Genomic DNA, 21684 nt, shown 5'->3' with positions numbered 1-21684 from the left:
GTACAATCAGCGAATACAAAAATCGGGTAAGAATAAATATTATTAATGGGATATCATGGAACCGGAAAGGTTCTATGGTGTAGTGGTTAGCACTCTGGACTTTGAATCCAGCGACCTGGGTTCGACTCCCGGTAGGACCTTTCGTTTTGTTTATTTTCTTCTTGTCAGCAAAATATCTCGATTCTGAAATCTGACGACTTATCTTAAATTCTTTGTTAATATGAATCTGAAAAGTTGAGATGACAAATATGCCTTCATGATTATTAATTTTTTTGTTCTTTTTTCATACGAGAAAGGCAATGGTATCAATTAAAGAGTGTTCCATAATTCTGATAGTGATACAATTAATGGAATCAAACTTATCTGAAGATACCCCAAAATTGAAAGTGATGAGTTGAAGCAAGTAAATGAACACAGCTTTAACTTCCAAAGCATCTCCATTCACAAAACCCTTTTACACATGTTTTAAGATTCTGATGCTAGAGATTACATATCAAAGCCCCGGTTTCAAGGTTTCAAAAAGCTGCAAAAGGACTTCGCCTTCTTCGTTTTATCATTAACAGTGTTCGCAATATGCCATCACAATTCACAACCAGTAAGCCAAGGACTTCTCCTTCACAATGTCGAGTTGAAAGGCTCATTGCATGATATCTTCTAACTGTAATTTCCAACACTGTGGGTCCAGTTCGGCCTGTTAATCATACAAACCATTGTCAATATGATAGTTAAGCATTCTAACAAACAACAATTTTAGTTTTGCAGTCTACATAGAACTTGAACTTAAAGATTCTGACTCAACATGCTAGCATGCATTTTGTTTGTTTCACATGATGGTACAGCTTTTTGGTTATCCAAACCTTAGATAGAGCGCAATCGGACATGCAAGTTTTAGAAATTATTGCATTTTGATGAATATAAAATTGTTGCAGTTACTTCCAAGATGGTTGGAAGCAGACTTACCCTGAAAAATTTATCTCTCCACTGAAAAACACAACCGCGCGCTTCTAAATGTTCAAAAAGAGCTTGGGGTAACAATGACTTGAAGGTTGCTTGGAGCTTTACTTTTGTTAGCCCCCCACATGCCAATAAGGCAGCTGCAAGTCCGTTAGCGGTCAAGCCCTTCAAGTGCAAGATAGTTAAGCTCTGTAGGCAGCTGATGCTGGCTAGGGATAACAGCCCCACATCTGTAACAGAGCTATATGACAAATTGATCTGCAAAAGAGAAACAAGAATGAAGGACTGGTCAAATAAAATTGTTCCTATCCAACTGTTAGGCTCCCAGGAAAGCCAGAAACGAGAAAGAGTACCTGTCTTAGGTTCTGAGAAAAGTGAGCGAGTGGGATCATCCCAGTATCATCAATACAGGAACACTTCTTTATGTCCAGCTTTGCCAGTTGCTTGCATCCCACAGCAATTGCTGCTAGACCCAAAGATGTGATAAGAGGACATCCTCGACTTTCAACTGTGTTCAAACTTGAGCATTTTGATAATGAGATTAACGAACTATCAGTTATCTCTTTACAGTAGGCTATATTAATCATCTCAAGTCCAGGACAACCACGAGCAATAGCCAAAATGCCCGAATCTGAAATTCCTGTGCACCTAAACAAAATAACCACATTCGAATTAATTCCTTTTTTCTATCAGCCTATGAATAAATTTTTACACAAACAAATATTTAGGCACAAACCCAGAAGCGTTTGTAGTGAAGTTGGGATTTGTTTCCTATATACACTATTTAGGAAGACTTTTGAAGACAGCCTTATAAGAATAATAATATTGAAAGATATGAGTTATATCTATTTCCTATGTTTCTAAGCATGCTTCAGAACTAACAAGACCTAAGATGTCCTAAGCATTCAACATTTTTCTCTATAAGATTATAATCCTGTTAGACAACCAAAGGGAAAAGGCATTCAATATTTTTCTCCATTTCCATTTTTCTTTTACTTGACCTACTACACATTTCCTTGCATCTCAAAGGGAAAAGGAAAGTTATTAAGACAACCATTCATGGATCATGACTTACAAACCTGTATAGATCGAGCTCTACAAGGTTCGAGCAACACATGCCAACATGAGCAACTCCCTCATCAGTTATGTTCAGGCAAATCCCTAGTTTTAAGCTGGAGAGTTTGGAACATCTAGAGATGGACTTCAGACCTGCACATAGAAGGCACTTTGAGAATGCCAGCTACAATATTGCTTAATTACACTGAGATCGAGTGAGGGAAAAACCTTCATCATCAATTTCATTGTCTGTTATGTCAAGCTCCTCAAGATTTTGGCATCTCTGGTTAATGAGGGCAAAAGCTTCTCTAGGAATCAGAGTACATGACTCCATCCTAAGAGAAGTGAGTGCAGTGCATGAATCTGTAATGTTGGCAATGGAAGCATAAGTTAACTTTCGGCAACATGTGATGTCTAGCTTCCGAAGATCTTTGTGCTTTGTCAAGAGCGAGGAGAGGCCCTCATCAGTCACTCCTTCACATTTGCTTAAGCTCAGCTCCCTCAATGATGCACACCAGTTCCCGATGGCTTGTAGTCCAGCATAGGTAATCAGGCAACCATCTAATTTAATTGACTGCAACATTGGAAGCTTTTTCAAACTATCGGCAAAAGCAAGAGTCACCTAACCACAAAGAAATTACACTATAACTACTAAAAAATTACATTAGAAATCCTCCGCTAGAAATATTTAAGAAAACACAAAGAAAGTCAAGACTTACAGGAGAGCCGTATGACAAATTGAGTTGCTCTAGAAATTCTCCACTACCACTTACTAGGGAAGACAAACCACGGTGACTAATGTTCTGACACCTTGATATGTCAAGTTTCTGCCCATGGTAATACAAGTGTTGCATGTGTCAAAATTTATAGAAGCAGAAATGAACTTTCAACAAGTAACTAGTAAGAAGTACAAATCTCAAGGCTGTTGGTCCTTTCTTCTAGGCTTGGGGCTAAAATTGTCTATATCAACTAGCATCAAATTTAATTTTTTCCCAATCAAGTAATTTCTGTGATGAGTGGAAGGGCAATTAAAAGTTAAAGGTTTTAACTTTTTAATAACAAATATGATAACCAAAATCTGATTATACTAATATTATGCTGTTATTACAAGATGCATAAGACAACAGGGAATCGCAAATTAAGCAGCTATTATACCATTTTGATGTTATTAATACAAAGTGCCTAAGACAACAGGGCATATCAAATTGAACCAGCAAAGCATAAAAAGATACCCTTAGCGACTTGCACCCATGTTTGAAGGCTACAAGGTTGTCATCATTGATACCAAAGCATCCTTCTAGAACCAAATCTTCAAGATATTGTAGCTTGAAAATTGATGGTAAGCATTCGTCTGTGATCTGCAAATCAAGGAGAACACATCAATATGCAGCCACTGAAATGCAATCAAATTGACACACAATGAGACTTAAAAATTTGAAACACAAAATTAAAATTGAAAAGATTAACATATACAGAAGCAGAGTGGTTCTCAAAGCAAAACAAAATGAAAAAAATAACAAGAAATTACCTGCAAGTAAGAGAGATCCAAACTTCGGATGTCTTTACACTTCACAGCAAGCAATCCCACCCCCAAGTCACCAACATCAACACACCATTTCAAGCTAATCAGCCTCAGCTTTCTACACCCAACAGCTATACACCCAACACCCATATCCGTAATCTGCTTACATCTCCCCAACCAGAGCCTCTCCAAGTTCTTCGCCTCAGCCAAAGCCGCAGCGGCCGAGTCTCTGAGTTCGGTCGCGTTCGACAAGTCGATCTCCACCAGATTCTTGCAATTCACGGCCAAACTCAGCAACCCAGTTCCCGAAAAGTACTTGGACCGCGAAAGATCAATGGAGCGGAGGTTGGTCTTGCTCGCATTTGATATCGCGGTGAGAGAAGTGTCTGTGACTCGAGGGCAGAGCGTGAAATCGATGTGGGTCACATGTGGGTATCGGCTGAGGATTGTGGGGAGGTGCTCCAAGCGCAGAGGCTTCAGCGTCCTGCGGTGCTTGGCTTCTGTGGCGTAGAAGGACTTGCAGACCAAAGAGAAAGCCTTTCTGTCAAGTGGGTCTGGGTTAAGAAAGTCGATGATTATGAACACGATTTCTTCAGAAAGAAAATGAAAGAGGTTGTTGTTGTTGTTCATGGTGTTGTTGAAAATGGCTTTTTGCCTCTTCATGGTTTTTGGAGGTCAGAGAAAGGTTTGAAGGTGTGTGAGAATTCTTGGGATTTGGATGAGAAAAATGAGAGTTGAAGAGGTTGAGTTTTTTATAGGTGAAGATGGAGAATAATGGGTTGTGGAGGCTTTGAACCAACCGGTTGTGGAGTGCAGAAAGGATTGGTTTTCGGTTTGGGTAGGTTGGGTTAGCTGAGGAGGGAGTGAAGATGAAGCAGAACCCGAATTACTAGAATGCCCTTATGGCCTTTTCATAGTTGTTTGTTTCCTTTGGGAAAGAACAATTTTACCCTCAATTTCCTCAAGTATCCTCAATATTATAGTGAAATGAGCAAAATATTGTATTTTCTTACTAAAAGAAAAAAAAAACAATTTCTCTTGCCTTAGTGACTATATTCTTAGAATTGTGACTATTCGTTAAACAGTCTTGTGCAAATATGTGGTTTATAAAATGTAATAATCAATTAATTATTTATTTAGTGATACTTTTCTTTATAACATATTAACATGTCAGATTTTTAATAAGCAAATATTACCTTATGTTTTACAAAAAAAAAACTAAGATAATCACTAATCAAATGGCATTTAATATAAACACCGGTTGAGTGTATATGTTTCTAGATTTAATCCACTTGAATGACTTGTAATGATGTGTTTTTCTCTTTAAAGATAGGGGTAGGTTGGTCTTTTAGAAAAGAAACAAAGAAATTGTATATTAATAATATAGAAAATATGGGGGGTAGGTTGGTCTTTTAAGATGGAAAAGGAGACTCCGTACCTTGAAGGACGGTAAGGACAGGTGGTAATTCGGGAAGGTTGGCGGGGGCAGTTCGGGTATTAAAAAAGTCGTTTTCTTATCTCAAAACATGGAGCCAGCAGCTCATTTGGTGGAGGACCTATGTGAGGAAGGACAGATTCAAGTGCGGAGAGTACGAACAAGCTGACAAAACAAATTGAAATTAATTAAAAATAAAAATGATAAAGCAAAAGAAAAATACGCAAATGGAAATAAGATATTGGAGTAGATATTGCCGTACTTATATAGAAGACATTACGTAGTACCAGCCTTACTCAGATAAGAACGGTTGGAGAGAGAAAACAAATAAAAGACCGGACAAGTCAAATTCAGGGAAAGCGATTGGTCAGGAAGGTTGTGACTCATACAGGGTCTATGTGAGCATGTGATATTGTGATGTGCCTATGGCCCTATGCAATCATAAAACTGCCCCCACTTTTCTCAGATATTACGATTAGCAGAATCAACGACGTTAGGCTGTTAACTACGAAAAATTATTATATCTATTCTTATAACACTTGACATAATAATGTAGTATTACGAATTCACTAAAATTATAACACGCGGACAATCTTAAGGGAGTTTTCTTAAATTTTAAGATTTTTCATAAATTTTAAGATTTTAGAAATTAATTATTATACACTTGTTATAATTTGAGTAAATTGATAGTACCAAATTATTATGTCTGTCACGTAATATTATGATCATATACAATAATTTTTCGTTAGCTACATGCCTACATTCTTTTATTTTATGATTTACTTGGAGAATTAATTTATTTATTCTGATATGCCACGTGAAAATATTATATAATATGATCTAAAGGAAGGATTTAAAGAAAGCAAAGATAAGGGGCAGTGGTAGTACAGGAATAAATAAATAATATAGAATATTAATGCTTTAAATCAAATCTTGGTGGAGGATGAATCAGGCGAACCTATCCATCTGGTTAGAGTTGAGTTAATTTTGCTATGTTTGAGCTGGCCAAAGAATAAATGAAGGATCAAATCATTTATATAGTGAAAGTGAAGTTTTTGAAAGCTATTTCAAAATTATAAATGCCTAGTTTTGTTCGATGTTTGTATGAATTTAAAATAGTTAAGTTTTAGTAAATTTGTATCTAATTCCATTTAAGTTGGATTACAAATTTAATTATTTGATCTAAGATTGTAGTATTAATAAATAATTATGTATTATAACATAAGTGTATTAATGTCAATAATTATTTAGTCCAATGGCATTTAGTTTTTTTTTTTTTTATAAGAGGATGTTTTGGTTCAAATCTCGTACAAAACATTTGTTGATTAATAAAAAAATGTAAATGAATTAGTAACTTCACAAGTTCACATGGCTCCAAATGAGAGTCAGTGTGATCAGTTGCACTCGCTAATATTATATTTTTCTTAATTAATTACTTATAATAATATAATTATAAATATAATTTTTCCCCCTTCTTGCATATTTTTCTTCATTCTCATGAACCGAATTCTAAAGGGTAAAACATTGATGTTATGGCTGATCGTAAAGAGTACATCATAGTATTTATGATGGCATGCATAAGACTTAAATGGGATATAATTACATTTGCTTAAACAGTTTTTCTTTTTTTTTTTTTATTAGGGAAAGAGGGAATCATACTTGGTGTGGGAATAATTCTATAATTCTCACAGCTAAGCCACTCCAAGAACTGCAGTTGCTTAAATAGTTTAATGGTTGTATTTGATCAAATTACTGTCTTGATTAATTATTATTATTATTATTAGAATTTGCCCCCTCTAAATTAAATTTATGAATTCATAATGACACCGAAAAATTACTCGGATTTGAGAACCCGGTGATAACCATGTGGCAGGAGCCGGGGTGGTGAGGTACACTTTTGGTACATGAAATGATTTAATATTGACTAATTAAAATGCTTAATAATTTTATAATCATTTTGGATCATTCGCACCCACCCAAATAAATTTATCACTGTGCCGTCTGTGCATATTGCATAGCATATTAGCATACAATAGCTACGAGTTGTCATTAATTAATTTAGGTACGGGTCTCTTTCCTAACAGATGGCTATGCTCATATTGAATTAAAATAATAATACTAATGATAATATCTCTTTAAGAGGGCCAATGGGTACTTGGCACTAAGTAATCACTGGTGAATGTTTAGTGCTTACATTGGTAAGTTTAATTATGTTTTAAAGTTGATTTTGGTGGTGAAATGTTCGATGTTCCTTCTATTCTTACATTGAATATCTAAAAGTCCAAGCTTCTGCAGATTTGAATAGTCATTTTGTACGTTACCATATGAATATGACCAAGTCACTACTCTGGATCGCTACTATATGATAATAGAGAATTAGACATGCAACCAAACCCACTTTCTTTATCTTTTAGAATTAATAAAAATCGTAGTACGGCAGCAGGTACCTTTTCCTCCTCTCTGTCCATCTCATATCGAGTCAGAGTCACAATCAATCTAAATTAAAGGGTTTTTAATTATTTAAATACTGTGTGACATATAAATAAATTTAATAGTAAAAAGATTTATCATTTTTATTGGTAAAAAATTAAATCTCTTAAAATTTAAGAATTGAAAGTGTGTTTATATGACATTTATGTTTGTATGATAAAAATGTTCTAAATTATTGTAATACAGGTTTTTTTTTCTGTTGAAATTTGTAATAGAGTTATCAGTGGACAAGGAGTCAAGGATAGTATTGATATATATATATAGTGTGTGTGGGTAAAAGGGTGGTGAATGTATGTGAGATTAAATGTGAGGAATAAATATAAAGTGCGTAGATAAAAAAGTGATTAAAGGTGAGGAAAGTGAAGAATAAGTACATATTGATATAAAGTGCGAAGATAAAAGAGCTGTAAATTCATAAAAGAATGCATAGATAGATAGTTCCAGTAGCTGTCCAAATTGCTCTGACTATGCAGTACGTATGCACCCACACCAGGAGGGAGGAGAAGTAGATTATGTCTAAAAAATTAAAAATTAGTTTTGAATCACCGAATGGTTGAAGAAAACATGCATGGAAAATTGAAAACAACTGGAACACACAAACGTACAGTTCTGGAAACCAATAATTAATTATACGAAACAAATTAACTTGATAGCCAGGAATGGGTGAGGTGAGGACTTGGTGAGTACTTGTACGCAATATTATAACTTTATAAGTTATAACTCAAAAACATTAACTATGTGATTGCATATCTGGGAAAGTTTTGTTTTTCTTGTTTGCACATCTTTTTCATCAATTAATTAAGGCTTAATTATAAAATATACCTACGAACTATAGAGTATTTTAGATTGACCCGCAAACAAATAAAAAATGTTTCAGATTCATACCATAATTAACGAAAACCTATAAAATAGCACTCTGGTTAAGATTTCCGTCAGAAAAACTATTATATGCCACTATAAATAATGTTAATATAAACATTAAATTTACATCATCTAAACTCTAAATTTATCCGTAATTCTTTAATATATATTAAAGACCGCTCTCGGGGGTTTTACCGTTTTTAATTACATGAATTAAGTCAAGCAATGTACCGTATATTATTCATTTATTGTTTATGTTGAAGCCTCAAGGCTGATGCCTCATGAGTCATGCCAGCAGCAGCAGCCTCAAACAAAAATTACCCCCTTTAATTTGTTATCACTGGATGATCAGCAGACAATTACCCTAAAAAGTTATATCATCATTTGTTAACAGCGACATGCATTCATTCAATATTCCATATTTCCTGTGCTGTTTTCTTCTCCTGTTTATTGAACTACTTGCAGTCTATTACATAAGCTTTTGCGTTTGCCAGTAGGAATAGGAATAGGAATAGGCATTTGAAGTTTTGAACAACCCCCTTCTCTGTTTTAAGTCTTGGGAAATTTGTGGCACCCCTTCTCCCCTTGACTCTTGCGAAAAGTCATTGTACGGTGGGAGACAATGAGACATTTGTTTCCAAGTTTTGACCAAAACCATCTGTTGCAAAACTATGCTGACTATTCCTACTACACTTTCAAAACCAAAAAATAATGGACTTTTGGCCCAACAAATAGACAGCTAACTTTAGAGGTTGGGCTAGTATGCCACTTTTTTTTTTTTGGTAGACTCGGGGGCAAAGGCCCAAAAACAACAAAACACTGACTAGCTATCATCCTACATTCCTACCCCTACACAATTCAACATAATCCTCAAACAACAGAAGCATGCAAGTCTGAGGAGTGAAAGAATTTAGGCAGTGTATCCCAAAACTAAGGGATTAATACCATTTTACTCCCCAAACTATTACGCTTGTATTAGTTTGCTTCCCAGACTTCTAATTTGAAAAATTAAGGACTCTAACTTTTTCAATTTTGCCAATTGAGGTTCTTCCGTCAATTTACACATTTTTTATCCAAATTTTTGAGGGCAAAATGGTCCCTTCCATTTAGATCTTATTATTATTTTTTCCTAATGCATCATTTTTTCTCTTTTGTTTCTCGCTAAATTCTGGTCGATCATCTCGACATTTTAGATAAAAAATGTATAAATTGACGAAATAACCTTAATTAACAAAATTGAAAAAGTCAGGGTCCTTAATTTTTCAAATTAGAAGTCTGGGGAGCAAACTGATACATGTGTAATAGTTTGGGGAGCAAAATGGCATTAATCTCCAAAATTAATTGGTAATGAGAGGAGTAGCACAAACCCTTATTAGCCATTATGCAAAACCTCACATTTTTTATGTGAGATCTTTCTCACAACATGTCCGACATCACTCAAGCCTAACTCGTAGACAATTCATATTTGGTGACGAGGGAGTATGTGTGGCCGTTTGGCACAACACGTGGATAGTCTGCTTTAATATCATAAAGAAATCCAAGCATCCATTCCAAAACCAATTGGCAATGAGAAAAGTAACTAAAACTCTTATAAGTTACTATGCAATGCCTCAAATTTTCGATGTGAGATCTTTCTCAAAACAAGGGGGTCTATCCCAAATATGCAGACCAAGCTCCAAAGAGTAACCAAGATAGAGCCTAGTAGCGTGAGTTTGTAATTAAGCAGGACATTAAAGTAATTAATTGTGTGACGAAGATTGAGTTAGAGTATGTAAGGTGATCATAATCTCTTTGCCCAACTATTGTTTTTCTAATTCTTTCCAAATGCTTGGTTTCTTGTTGAAAAAGCAGTCAAAATACTCCTCCAACTATTGGAATTGTATTAATTTGCTCTCTATATATCTAATTTCAATAAACAAGGTCTTAGACTTTTTCAATGATGCTAATTTAAAAGTTTGGGGGGCAAATTAATAACGCCTATATATATAATAATACAATGCTAAAAATTTGCATGCATATAAGCTAATTTTATATTGTTTGAAATTATAAGGTTAATAATATTGTCCATAACATTTGGGTCACATCTCATTATGAGAAAACGTTTAATTAATTTAATGTACATATGAAACATGGCAGCATGATGGAGGCCCAACTTTAGAAGTTAAATATGATATGAACAATAGTGCAAAGAACGAAATGGAGGCCAATTCCAATTACTATGCATTTTCAGATTGTGATATTGTAAAGCATTTAAGCCACGGAGGTAATTTCTCAAAGTGAAGGAGGTGCTTCCGGATGCGGTAAAGATGTAATGTATAGAGTAATGCAGCCAATGTTACCACACCAAAGGACACCAGAATCAACTTCCAGAAATCCTGAACACAACAATAATAATGCAAACACAGAAATGGGTTAATATATAGAGTTCATCAATGGTACAGTTTAAACAGATTTGAAGGTGAAAAGATCTAATATCGTAATATTGGCAAACTGACACCGTCAAAATCTAAGAGTTAAAAATGTGTTTGTATGTCACATACAAACAAACCATGTAATGAATGTCACATGAATATGCTCATGATGTGGTGCATGTCAAATTCTAGATGATGAGAATGTGCAGAGACTTGCCAAGGGATCATGGATTCAAACCATGGATTAGAGGGTTGAACATGGAGACACTGACACATGAACTGGACTATTTGAGTCTTTACGTGCAAAACAAAAATGGAACCAGTTCAAATTTGAAGAAAATGACAAAAGTTGTGTGTCTTTAGGCTCTTGCCTCTTGGCCTATAGCTTGACTGATGCAGCATATTATATCCTAATATTTGGTGGACCAGAAAGGTGAAAGTTAAACGTTATTACCTGTGGATTAGATATGATTATTCCCATGACATAACCCATCAAATCCATACTGGATTGAAGGGAGTTTTGAACACCTCCCACTACACAACGATCCGATTCAGGAACTTGATCCTGTCCAAAGTGAGGTTTGGATTATTATCACCAATCAAACACATCCCAGAATATTATATATCTATATATATTATAAGATTGGGAAAATCTTGTTGTGCTTAATTACCTGCATTTGTTGGATTACTGCTAAGTCAAACATCCACAACCCAAGCCGAGAAGTAGCCACTCCTGCCATCAGCATATATGCTGATAAAAGGCTATTATTATGCACCCATATTGAAGCAACGCATAATAGGAGGAAGGTCCACTGCATTGAATACCACATAAACACCAGAAATATGACCATTTGAAAATTGCACTTGAAGTTGAAGAGAAGGATTTGTTGTTCTAATGTACTGTTTTCAATTTTACCTGAGACCAGATAGACCAGAGTCCTGTTCTTAGTGTTAAAATCTGAGACTGCAAGATTGGGTACACAATTGTTGCAGCAATTCCAATTGCAGCACTTATTCCACGTGCTATCCCAATGGTGTATGCAGGTATACATTCCCATTCCAAAGTAGCTGTCATCAATGTTCCAAAGCTGGAACAACAGATTTGGTAAGAACCTTACAGCCAGAGCCACAAGAACAGAAAAAAGTAAGTGCTAGGGGAAGTTGCATATAAATTAAGGGGTATTTTGACAATTTGTCCATGGTACAATGTCGGTATGGCATAAAAACACATCTGATGATGGATACCGTTTACCCTAATTGTGGAAATGTGAACCCGTCAAGATACAAGGGTTAAAAATGCGTTTGTATGTCATATAATGTTCGTATGGTAAAATTTTCAGTATTTTGAAGATTAGTTGAAGGAAGAATAATGAGAAAGTAGTAATCACCTGAGGACAGTGAAATATAATAAAGCCAGAGCTACTCCAGGAAGTACCACATCTTGCTTCAGATACACTCTCCATGCACCAACATAAGGGATTCTTGAGACCATTTCAAATATTCTCTTTATCCAGCTTTCCTCATCAGCCAATTCTGCATCATCTTTTTCCTGAGAAAGCAAGGAGCTTCTCTCCTTGTTAGATGAGCTCCCTTCCTGATCACTCTGTGAAGGTCTTGACATCTTCCTCTGGCTGCTTTCGCCTAAAGCCGGAATCCCATTATACACAGAAGTGAAAAGCCAATATTCCAGCCAAACAGATGTGGTGTTCCAGAGTGCTAAGGTTAAAGCAGAAGCTTTTAGTGATGCAAAGCTGATAATGAAGCCAGTTAGCACAGGAGCACATAGCTTGCAGAAGAGATCAATACGCCTGATGGTCGAATTCATCTTTGTCAGTACTTCTGGAGAATGCTCTTCTGATATCACCACCACCCTGCAGGTAGAGTGTTTGAAAATTGATACATATTTAATAAATTTGAAAGATCACAACACCCTGAGTTATTTTAAATTGGGTTCAAGAAGAAATTGGAGAATAAGATAAGTTTAAACTACAAAAGGACAAGCTGTATAACTAAGCTTTTAGAGATACAAAACTTTCCAATTACATTCTCATAAAATCTGTGAGCAAATTACCAGTCTCTTTCGATTAAGATGGTACCAGCAAGAGTGGAAAGGACTCCAACAGCTCCTGAGATGTTGGTTAATATTACCAATGATATGAAAGCATTAAAATTTGTGAGCTTTAAATCTGAGTAGACCAGTAATGCCATCACAGTGCCTCCAGCAATCATAAAAGAGAGATTCTGTGTTACCAACCAAAGTCGGAGAACCTGTCCATAAAGTTGTAAGATGTAAACATTATGTAACAATTTTTTTTTTTTTTCTCTATATCTCTCTTTTCTTCTGAGCTTTCATAGGCCTACCTTTACATATGGAAATCTGTCTACCCAGTGTCCAACTAAGGGTCCGAAAAGTGCAGTAGAGGCTGATTCCATCGCACCATATATAGCAGCAAAGAGTAGAGAGTCTGGCCAAATGCTTATCATGTATAAACCAACAGAGAATTCCCACATTCTGCAAAAATTTAAGGGAAAAATTCAATATTAGAAAGTAATTTGATCCAAACGATATAGAATATCAAAAACAAGTAGTCTCTTTCTGTCATCCTTGTACCAAAGTACATGTGAAATTGATCCCAACAATCAGAGTGATCAAAGTCAATGTGACATGGAGGGTACACATTCTTTCACACACACAAGAGGTCCAAACATTTCCATGGAGAGCATGAACATGTTCAAAATCCTCAACTTAGTTTCAGCAATTTAATTTACCGATTTACTAGTAGTTGCTTGATTTTAATAAAGCTTTCAGCAGCAAATTGCCTTGGAATGAATCTAAACAAAACTGTACAAAAGCACTGAAACACAAATACTTTAGTATCATGAAGAAAGTCCAAATTATAGTTGGGAAAAAAAACCCATCAACAAGAATACATGACAACATTAAAATAATGAGTAGTGAGAGATAAGAAAAGTAAACCTGGCATCCCATCTGGCCAAAAAGTGGCCTACGTATAAATATCTGATAAGGGAAGGAAGAGAATCATGTTGAGGGTTAGAAGGCTGTTCTTCCACTTGGGCTACAACCACAAGGGGCTCTCTCTCGTCCTGATTCATTTCTCAGCTTCCTTATTGTGATGGTGATGATCATGCAGATGTCAGATGATCTCAATGATGGTGGTGATGCATGAACATGATGATGATGATGATATATGTAGGTGCATCAACACATCAGCATCATCTAGAACATGGCATACGTGCATAAGAGTGAGTAGTGTTGTTGTTACGTGGTGCAAATTAGACTGAACAGTAGTGCAGTAATTACTAATACAACAAAGATATTGACAAGAATCTTTGCTCGTTTTTGATCTATTCAGAATGAATAGAAAATTGGGTGGGTATCCTGTGCGGCTCAGAGAGATAGACCTAGGCCCCTAGCTAAACTTAATCTAGGCCACGTGCTGCTACCCACCTCTTTTCCTCTACAACTTCCCCTACTCTTCCAACAGTTAATGAAAAATCCAAACCCTAAGTTCATTTGAAAAGGATTCATGGCACTATATTTTGACACAAATTTTTAATGGGACCATTTTTTATATAGAATTTTAACGATTTGAATCGTCTATTTTTTAGGTTTTCATTAAAGGATTATCCTTGCAAAAAATTAGGTAAATAAAAAATTATTTACCTTCAAAGAGTATTTTGTTAACCATTTAATCTTGATAGGTAAATGATTTTCAATTTACCTAATTTTTTGCAAAAAAATCCTTTAATAGAGACCTAAAAATTAAGCAATTCGAATCGTTGAAATCTTATATGAAATGGGTCTAATTTAAAACTTATGTCAAAATTTGTGTGAAAAATATAGTGTCATCATCTACTCCTAGATATATATATACCCTTGTTGTGTTTATCTCGCTGATCCCCTAATTTAACACTATAAAATCAGTATTCTGCATGCTCTGGCTTTTAGAGTTGCATTTTTTCTTTTTCGAGGTTTCGGTATGAGATTCCTCTGGCATGTTTGGTAAACGCATTTGAGAATTATATAACATTTTCCATAGCATTCAAAACAGCTAGGGATCATTAAAATGAAGTGAGGTGAGATAAGCTCAGGTCAGGTAATTCCATCATTAGTATATGCTTTTTATCTTTTGTCCTAACAGCTTAAGAGGTCAAAGATGCAGGCTAGTCCATTATTGCAACTGGACAAAGTTCTTATACAAAAATTAAGAAAAAAATTTATTATAAATGTTTAAATTAGTGCAGTAGTTATTAAATGCAGTGGATGCTTAACAATAAATATAAAATTTTCAATAGCGTTTACCTAAACATTTGTATTTTTGCGAGTAATTAGAGGCAGAAGGGGCTTTCAAAGAATAATTAAATAAATAAATCTGCTGTCAGTAGTAAGCTGTGTCACGCTTGAAAAATACCACTAAGCAGTAGAAGCCTAGCTTCATGACTCATGTCATGTGTCCCAAGCGGGCAATTAAATTTTTATTTATTCGATGGTACCACGAAATTTACGATCAATTGGGCTCAGCTAGTTTTTTCTTTTTGGACTGAAATTGGGCTCAGCTAGATTACAAATGAATTGTTCAGCCCAAAACTTAAAGGTGATCATTTTCTGAGATTAGGCTAGAATAAGCTCAGTTAAGTTGCTGATATTTAGATAGTAGGCTACATGTCTCGATCTAATTTCAATCAGCTTCAGGAACCAAATAAATTCCATTTATGTTTTAATTTCTACATACACAAATGTGGCTGAGCAAACAATTCTAAATAAGAGGCCAAACAATCCCATCAACATTTTGGGGTTGGGGGGGTTTGCATTTCCTCATAATAACTCGAAAGTACTTTTTCTGATGAAAGTGCAATTAACAAATAATTATTTTTCCATGACAATAAATGTTTAGGTACAATAGGTCCAGAAAAAACAAAGACAACTAAACAGAAAGGTATAAAACTTGTTACAGGTACATCCATGATGGGTGAACTGAAGATCAGGCACGTTGCCAAGCACATCCTACCACAAAAAGCAAGACATTAGATCAATTTACCCCAATATGCTCAGCTGAAGAAGGAAATCAATTCTAATTGGCATAGATGCACCCAACTAGATACCTACCATCATTTATCTGGCAAAGCACTACAATTATTTATTGACTTCAAATGAAACTCAATTAATATTCTAGTCTTTTCTTGCCATTCATTTATGTTTTATATTAACCTCACCATCCTATAAATTATGGCTAAGCAAATCATCAAATCTTATTTTATATTTTTTCGTGCTTCTAACACGATGTTAAATTATATGGTAAAAAGGCAGAAGCAAAGATGGTTCCAAATCTTCTAGCCACTCACTCAAACAAACAATTTTCATCAGAAGAATATAAATAAAAAGCCTAGAAAATCTAAACCCATTATGAATATTATGCTAGTAATAAGGAATTTTCAAATTGGTAAAGAAACTCCAAAAAGTAAGACCTAGAGGCACTCTATACCAATGAAGATTTAATTTTCTTAGCTCACCCAAAAATAAATTTGGGAAGGATGTAAACGCTAAATCATGAAGGATAAAGGATAGAAAATATGTGATATATCTTTCTTGTTTGGTAGAAGGGATGGAAAGTAGGGAGGACAAAAAATATAAAGCTACATATCTAAAATTATACCCTTAATACTTGGGTTGATTTGGGAATAAACATGAAATTCAATAAGTTGTCTTTATGATGCTTATCTTTCCTTCACTGTGGTGGGTTGGGAGGGGTCTCCTCCCTGTCTACTTTCCTTTCCCCTCCTCCACTCTCCCTCCAATCCAAAAACAGGCACCCTATCAATACTCCCATATTCCCTCCCCTCTATCCATCCTCCATCTATCTACCTACCTATCCATCCATCCTGCCATTCTATCTCCCTACCAAAAATAGTGTTAGAGATGACAATCAGCTTGACATTGCAGTTGTGAATTCTTGATAAGATCGACATCAATATTAACACCATACACATGTATAAACATGTGGAAGAAAGAAGAGAGAGATTTGGTGGTGTTGTATATGGCTGGCCCTTGTGGATTGGTCACAGACAGTAGTGCCAGTACTGGCCACTACAATGTATAGTGAGTGTATATATTTGTGTATGAGAACTTAATACTTCTACTCCCAAATGACTCAACAAAGAAGAGGCAAATCCTAACCTTGAAAACTATGAGAAACCAACTATAGTTTACATATCAACAGAACAAATGCTGAAAAACAAAAATGAATAGATTATGGTATGTCAATCAAAATTAAAAATATTAACAATCAAGTAGGATGAAATGATGAATTACACACATATGCATAGAATGGAGTCTTACCACCCAAAAAAACATAAAAGACAGAAAGCATATAAAGTAACAGAACCAGTTAAAAGGAAACTTATCCAGGGTCTTCAGAGTTCATAGGCTCATAAAATTTTTGAATTTTTTGACATACTGGATCACATACTCATTTTTCTCTCTTTTTGCATAGGTTCTATATCAATTTAAGCATTGCAGGATGAAGCAAAAGAAGTACAAGGCAAGGAATAATATCAATACCAGCTCAAACTTTGATTGGACATGAAGGCTGACTTGGTCCAGCTAAGAATCACCCTTTAATTCATCTGAATCTGAATCACTTGCATTATAACCTAGCACAGGTCCAGAAGAACAAACAGAGGCACATTTAATAATGGTGATGATAATTAGGATAATGGCAATAACAGAAATTGCAAAGAGAGAAGTCAACCTGGTGGCTTTTCACTAACTTTCCAAACTGAAGATCGCGTCCTTGACGCTCTTGTAATCCATACTCTTCCCTATAAGCCCAAAAACGGAAATCGCCAATAGAACAAGAAGATATAAGAATCAAAAGAAAATCACAACTAAACACTCTAATTATGGGAGGATCTAAAACTTCAATGTTGAACTTCTAATGCCTTTGGTGCTTATTTCGAACTATAAAAACTGTATGATGAACATGGTATCAAACGCAAAGCTTGCAACTTTAGCTAATAACAAAATCAAAACACAGAGCTTACAACTTTATCTAATTTTGATTGTAACACCAAAACAAGATCAGAAAACAAAAAGCTTATAACTTTAAGCCTAAACCCTAAACCCTAAACCCAAAACAGAAAACCACCAAGAAACCAGCACAACCCCAACAATTAAATCAGGCATACCATATGGGCATCTCTGGGAACACCATAACCACTATAATACATCTGACCCACCAAGACCTGCATGTTAATATCGCCAGCTTTGGCCTCTTTAAGCGAGTCTTTGAACCACCGCTTCACGCAATCCGATACAACGTGCGAGAGCGGCACGCGGTTGGTCTCCTTCTCTGAGCTGCTCTCAGTCTCCATCTCTTTCTTCAACCTCGGCCGCTTCGATTTTTGGCCTATTTCTGGGTTCGGCGATGTGGGTCTCGTTTGCTTCGGAGTTCTGAGGCTCTGCGATGTCGTTTTGGCGAGTTGGTACAGCCTGGCCGCGGAGGGAAGCGACTTTCCCATAAAAAATAAAAATAAAAATTGCAAACATAAACTTGTAAATAAAGATTGGAAAAGTTAGTTTTGGGGTTTTGAATCTGCTTAGTGCTTACCTTTTTTTTAGGTTAAAGTGAATACTATCTGTTGGGCATGTTCGTTTGTTTGGTTGCTGGAAAACAGTTTGCAAGACAGCTTTCAGAGTGAGGCGTGACTGCGTGAACGTGCGAGTTAAGGTACGAAATGAAAGAGAAAATGACGTCCGATTATATCGCCGCCTGCCTGGGACAGAACGACGTCGCTTTTGGCGGAACTTGCCTCTTGTATTTGTAGCCTTGGTTCCAATTTCCAAAGACTTTCCTTTTTCTTTTGGTCTGGTTCCAATTTCCAAACACTTTCCTCTGTAGAACTGTGAGTGGCTGTTGCTGTTTTTGGCGTTTTTTTTTTTTTTTTTGGGGGCCTTATTTGAGAGACTCCTTTTTCACCAATGAAATTGAAATGTGGGCCTCAGCTACCAATTTTCATGAACCTTACTCATTCCATGACGTGTTTGTCTGTGTGATGAATGATGATTGACATTGAAATATATAGTTTAGCAATGGAACACAGAAGTATGCATATTGGGGTTTTGACCTCCATTTAATAATTGTATCAGGACAGCACTTGATTACTAGATAAGGATTCATTTTTACTTTGTTAAATCATCTTTGGGATTATTGGCACCACCTACTTTAGCCCTTTCTTTATGTGCATCTATTATGTGATAAAAGAGATAAATACAAGATATGCATACACTCATTGCAAGTTGTTTTCGTATATAAGTAACGTGAGTGAGAAATTGAACCTCCTAAAACTGGGGTAGTCAAGGGGTTGGCAGTTGGCTTCAACAATTGTATTATTTCAAACAGTAATGCTACACTTAACACATTTTTATACCACAATTTAATACCATCTTACATGGCATTCATACATTGGACACTAAAAATTAAAAAATAAAACTTAAAAAAGAAAAATGAAATACTCTTCCAGTAAAGTAATGACACATCAAGTGGGATACAAATGTGGGAAAAAAAAAGTGGGACAACTAGCATTATTGTATTTCAAATTTTACCAATAATCTTTACATGAACATGAACCATCAATGAAAGAATGAAACCGGTTATTATCCCGAACAATTATCTCTCTCCCTGTAATCTTTGAGATGAGCTTTATTGCCTCATGACAGTCGCCGCATACACGAAGGTTCTTTACAACACGAATAGTATCTTCTGGAGCAGTGCTGATAAGGCCTAATGCAACAGCGAGCTTCTCACTGTGCCAGCCAAGGAAATGCTCCTTCTCCTCCTCTTCTATGTCAAACAGCACAAAATCTGTGGTTGGAACATAACCTGCTGCTTTCAGTTCCTTAGCTAACTCGTCAAGCTTTGCATATATCTTCTCTGACAAGTCATGGGACTTGTCTCCAACACGGAATTCATGAACAACCCCGTTTACTTCGATCCAACTGCAACCAGGGATTTTCTGGAGCCCTTGCTCGTTTATTCTTGATCTAATATTTGCTGCCTCATCCCATTTATGACTTGCAGAGTAAATATTTGACAGGAGAACATAGTGTGCTGAGTTCCGTGGTTCCAGCTCAATCAGTTGTTTCAGCGCGTGTTCAGCCAATTGGGTATTCCAATGCAGCCTACATCCACCCAACAATGCTCCCCAAACAACGGAGTTTGCCTTCATTGGCATACTTTTGATTAGCTGATAAGCTTCATCCAACAAACCTGCACGGCCAAGAAGATCCACCATACATCCATAATGCTCAATTGTAGGAGTCAAGGAAAAGACACTAGTCATGCTATTGAAATACCTACGACCCTCATCAACTAGACCAGCATGAGAACACCCACAAAGCAGGCCCATGAAAGTGTTCCCATCAGGTCGGATTCCATATTTCTCCACTTGTCCAAATAGTCCGAACACAGCTTTGACATGTCCATTCATAGCAAGCCCAGACATTGCTACATTCCAAACCACATGGTCTTTTTTCCTCATCCCTTTAAAGACTTCCCACGCTTGGACCATGCTCCCACATTTGGCGTACATGTCAATCAGAGCTGTGCCAAGAACAGGGTTATTGAAAAATTCATTTCTATCTATCAAATTGTTAGCCCAGTCCCCTAGTTCTAGTGCTCCTAATCTTGCACAAGCAGAAAGCGCCCCAACCATGGCATAGCAATCAGGTTTCAAATTTTCTTTCTGCATTTGAAAGAAGAGGTCTATGGCTTCTTGCGGAAGCCCATTCGAAGCATATCCCTGAATCATGCTACTCCAAGAAACTATATCCTTCTCATGCATTCCATCAAATACACCGCGTGCTTTCTCCATGTTTCCACACTTGGCATACAAATCAACTAAAGCGGTAGCCACAAAGACATTCTTTCCCATGCCAATCTCCGTTATGTACCCATCTATCCACTCCCCACTACTTAAATCCCCCAACTGACTACATGCGGATAGTGTCCGAACAAGGCTAAAACTATCAGGCCTCAAACCCATTTCCAACAACCCACTAAACGTATCAATAGCTTCTCTATACCGGCCAACTCCAATGTACCCACAAATGATGGCAGTCCAAGAAGCAACATTTTTCTCCGGCATATCATCAAAAACCTTATGGGCATGTTCCAAATAGCCGCACTTAGCATACAAGCAGAGCAAACTGGTCTGAACATAAACATCATAGTCGAAACCCGTTTTCACTACAAGGGAATGAATGTTCAACCCCAATTGAAAGTCCGAACGCCTTGCACACGCTTTCAAAACAAAAGGGAAAGTGTAGCTGTTGGGTAAGAACCCCTCTGTCCGCATTGAACAGTAGAATTGGATAGCATCGTCAAAGCAATCGTTGGAGACCAATCCCCGGATCATGGTGTTCCAGAGAAAGATATTGGGTTCGGAGTTTTGATGGAAGACGAGGCGAGCATAGTTGGTGTGGCCGAAATCCAAGCCGGAGCGCAAGACCATGTTGAGAAGATAACTGTCTTGGTCGAGGCCGAGACGGAGAAGCCGAGCGTGGGCATGCTTGAGCTGCTTGAAGGAGTTGAAGCCTTGAAGAAGGCACTGCTTGGTCTCCAGGGACTTTTTTAAAAAAGCAGAGGAGACTACTCTGTTGGTCAAGAGGCGCATGACCTGGTTTTCAAATGTTGAGCAAATTCTGATGCCAACGGTCGTCTAATATATGCTCTGTAGACGGTAGGTAGCGTAGATAGTTAATACCGTTATAATAATTCCGAAATGTTAATTCATTTTTCTAACTTTAGCCTTTTATTTTGCTACAATTCTCCCAATTTCCTTTTCCATTATTTTCGTCTTTGTAAATGTAATAATGATGAAACTGGTAGTGCTGACTGTTTCTTCCATATTTTGGACCTTAGCTCCATGGAACAACA

General features: G+C 36.4%; 4 protein-coding genes and 1 non-coding gene across 8 annotated transcripts; 1 reads left to right on the top strand and 4 right to left on the bottom strand.

Annotated features, from left to right (window-relative positions):
- Positions 1 to 68: 68 nt before the first annotated feature.
- TRNAQ-UUG (transfer RNA glutamine (anticodon UUG)) lies at positions 69 to 140 on the top strand. Its single transcript has one exon. It is a non-coding gene; the product is annotated as a tRNA-Gln (tRNA).
- Positions 141 to 521: 381 nt separating this feature from the next.
- LOC147281360 (RNI-like superfamily protein) lies at positions 522 to 4411 on the bottom strand. Of its 2 annotated transcripts, none has more exons than XM_086247209.1 (8): positions 3539 to 4411; positions 3243 to 3368; positions 2730 to 2837; positions 2239 to 2584; positions 2034 to 2163; positions 1308 to 1602; positions 961 to 1212; positions 522 to 691 (listed from the first exon to the last, which is right to left on the bottom strand). In XM_086247209.1, exons 1-8 carry the CDS (start codon positions 4193 to 4195, stop codon positions 638 to 640), a joined length of 1968 nt encoding a protein of 655 aa, XP_086103335.1. In that variant the 5' UTR covers positions 4196 to 4411; the 3' UTR covers positions 522 to 637. The 2 variants fall into 2 exon arrangements, with proteins under 2 accessions (XP_086103335.1, XP_086103334.1); XM_086247208.1 differs by having other exon boundaries at positions 2239 to 2632; positions 3539 to 4410.
- A 5904-nt stretch (positions 4412 to 10315) lies between these two features.
- LOC147281359 (solute carrier family 40 member 2-like) lies at positions 10316 to 14107 on the bottom strand. Its single transcript, XM_086246992.1, has 9 exons — positions 13707 to 14107; positions 13091 to 13241; positions 12801 to 12997; positions 12118 to 12600; positions 11646 to 11817; positions 11401 to 11541; positions 11184 to 11294; positions 10495 to 10693; positions 10316 to 10459 (listed from the first exon to the last, which is right to left on the bottom strand). Exons 1-8 carry the CDS (start codon positions 13841 to 13843, stop codon positions 10535 to 10537), a joined length of 1551 nt encoding a protein of 516 aa, XP_086103118.1. The 5' UTR covers positions 13844 to 14107; the 3' UTR covers positions 10316 to 10459; positions 10495 to 10534.
- A 1494-nt stretch (positions 14108 to 15601) lies between these two features.
- On the bottom strand, positions 15602 to 18670 carry LOC147281358 (Sel1 repeat protein). 3 transcript variants are annotated; one of them, XM_086246994.1, is made up of 5 exons: positions 18358 to 18670; positions 17936 to 18259; positions 17500 to 17569; positions 17310 to 17401; positions 15602 to 15755 (listed from the first exon to the last, which is right to left on the bottom strand). In XM_086246994.1, the coding sequence occupies exons 2-4, from the start codon at positions 18119 to 18121 to the stop codon at positions 17352 to 17354; spliced, it is 306 nt and encodes a 101-aa protein (XP_086103120.1). In that variant the 5' UTR covers positions 18122 to 18259; positions 18358 to 18670; the 3' UTR covers positions 15602 to 15755; positions 17310 to 17351. The 3 variants fall into 3 exon arrangements, with proteins under 3 accessions (XP_086103120.1, XP_086103121.1, XP_086103119.1); XM_086246995.1 differs by having other exon boundaries at positions 17936 to 18239; XM_086246993.1 differs by lacking the exon at positions 18358 to 18670 and having other exon boundaries at positions 17936 to 18351.
- Positions 18671 to 19336: 666 nt separating this feature from the next.
- LOC147281357 (Pentatricopeptide repeat (PPR) superfamily protein) lies at positions 19337 to 21421 on the bottom strand. The gene has a single exon (XM_086248894.1). The coding sequence runs from the start codon at positions 21419 to 21421 to the stop codon at positions 19349 to 19351; it is 2073 nt and encodes a 690-aa protein (XP_086105020.1). The 3' UTR covers positions 19337 to 19348.
- Between the last annotated feature and the right edge of the window lie 263 nt (positions 21422 to 21684).

Source organism: Dryas octopetala, chromosome 6, assembly GCF_963921425.1.
Source record: "Dryas octopetala chromosome 6, drDryOcto1.1, whole genome shotgun sequence".
NCBI classification, from domain to species: domain Eukaryota; kingdom Viridiplantae; phylum Streptophyta; class Magnoliopsida; order Rosales; family Rosaceae; genus Dryas; species Dryas octopetala.
The sequence above is the reverse complement of the archived record's forward strand: the minus strand, read 5'-3'. Positions and strand labels throughout refer to the sequence as shown.

Bases quoted from the DNA above. Each gene is read 5' to 3' on its own strand.
- LOC147281360 (XM_086247208.1), bottom strand. From the start codon at position 4,195: ATGAAGAGGCAAAAAGCCATTTTCAACAACACCATGAACAACAACAAC. The intron at 2,633-2,729 runs GTAAGTCTTGAC...CTTTGTGGTTAG, and splicing joins ATTTGTCATACGGCTCTCCT to GTGACTCTTGCTTTTGCCGA. The intron at 1,213-1,307 runs GTACTCTTTCTC...TCTCTTTTGCAG, and splicing joins TTTCTCAGAACCTAAGACAG to ATCAATTTGTCATATAGCTC.
- LOC147281359 (XM_086246992.1), bottom strand. From the start codon at position 13,843: ATGAATCAGGACGAGAGAGAGCCCCTTGTGGTTGTAGCCCAAGTGGAA. The intron at 12,998-13,090 runs GTAGGCCTATGA...CTTTATGGACAG, and splicing joins ACAGATTTCCATATGTAAAG to GTTCTCCGACTTTGGTTGGT. The intron at 12,601-12,800 runs GTAATTTGCTCA...CTCTACCTGCAG, and splicing joins ATCTTAATCGAAAGAGACTG to GGTGGTGGTGATATCAGAAG.
- LOC147281358 (XM_086246993.1), bottom strand. From the start codon at position 18,268: ATGGGAAAGTCGCTTCCCTCCGCGGCCAGGCTGTACCAACTCGCCAAA. The intron at 17,570-17,935 runs GTATGCCTGATT...TTGGGCTTATAG, and splicing joins TTCCCAGAGATGCCCATATG to GGAAGAGTATGGATTACAAG. The intron at 17,402-17,499 runs GTTGACTTCTCT...GACCTGTGCTAG, and splicing joins AGTTAGTGAAAAGCCACCAG to GTTATAATGCAAGTGATTCA.
- LOC147281357 (XM_086248894.1), bottom strand. From the start codon at position 21,421: ATGCGCCTCTTGACCAACAGAGTAGTCTCCTCTGCTTTTTTAAAAAAG.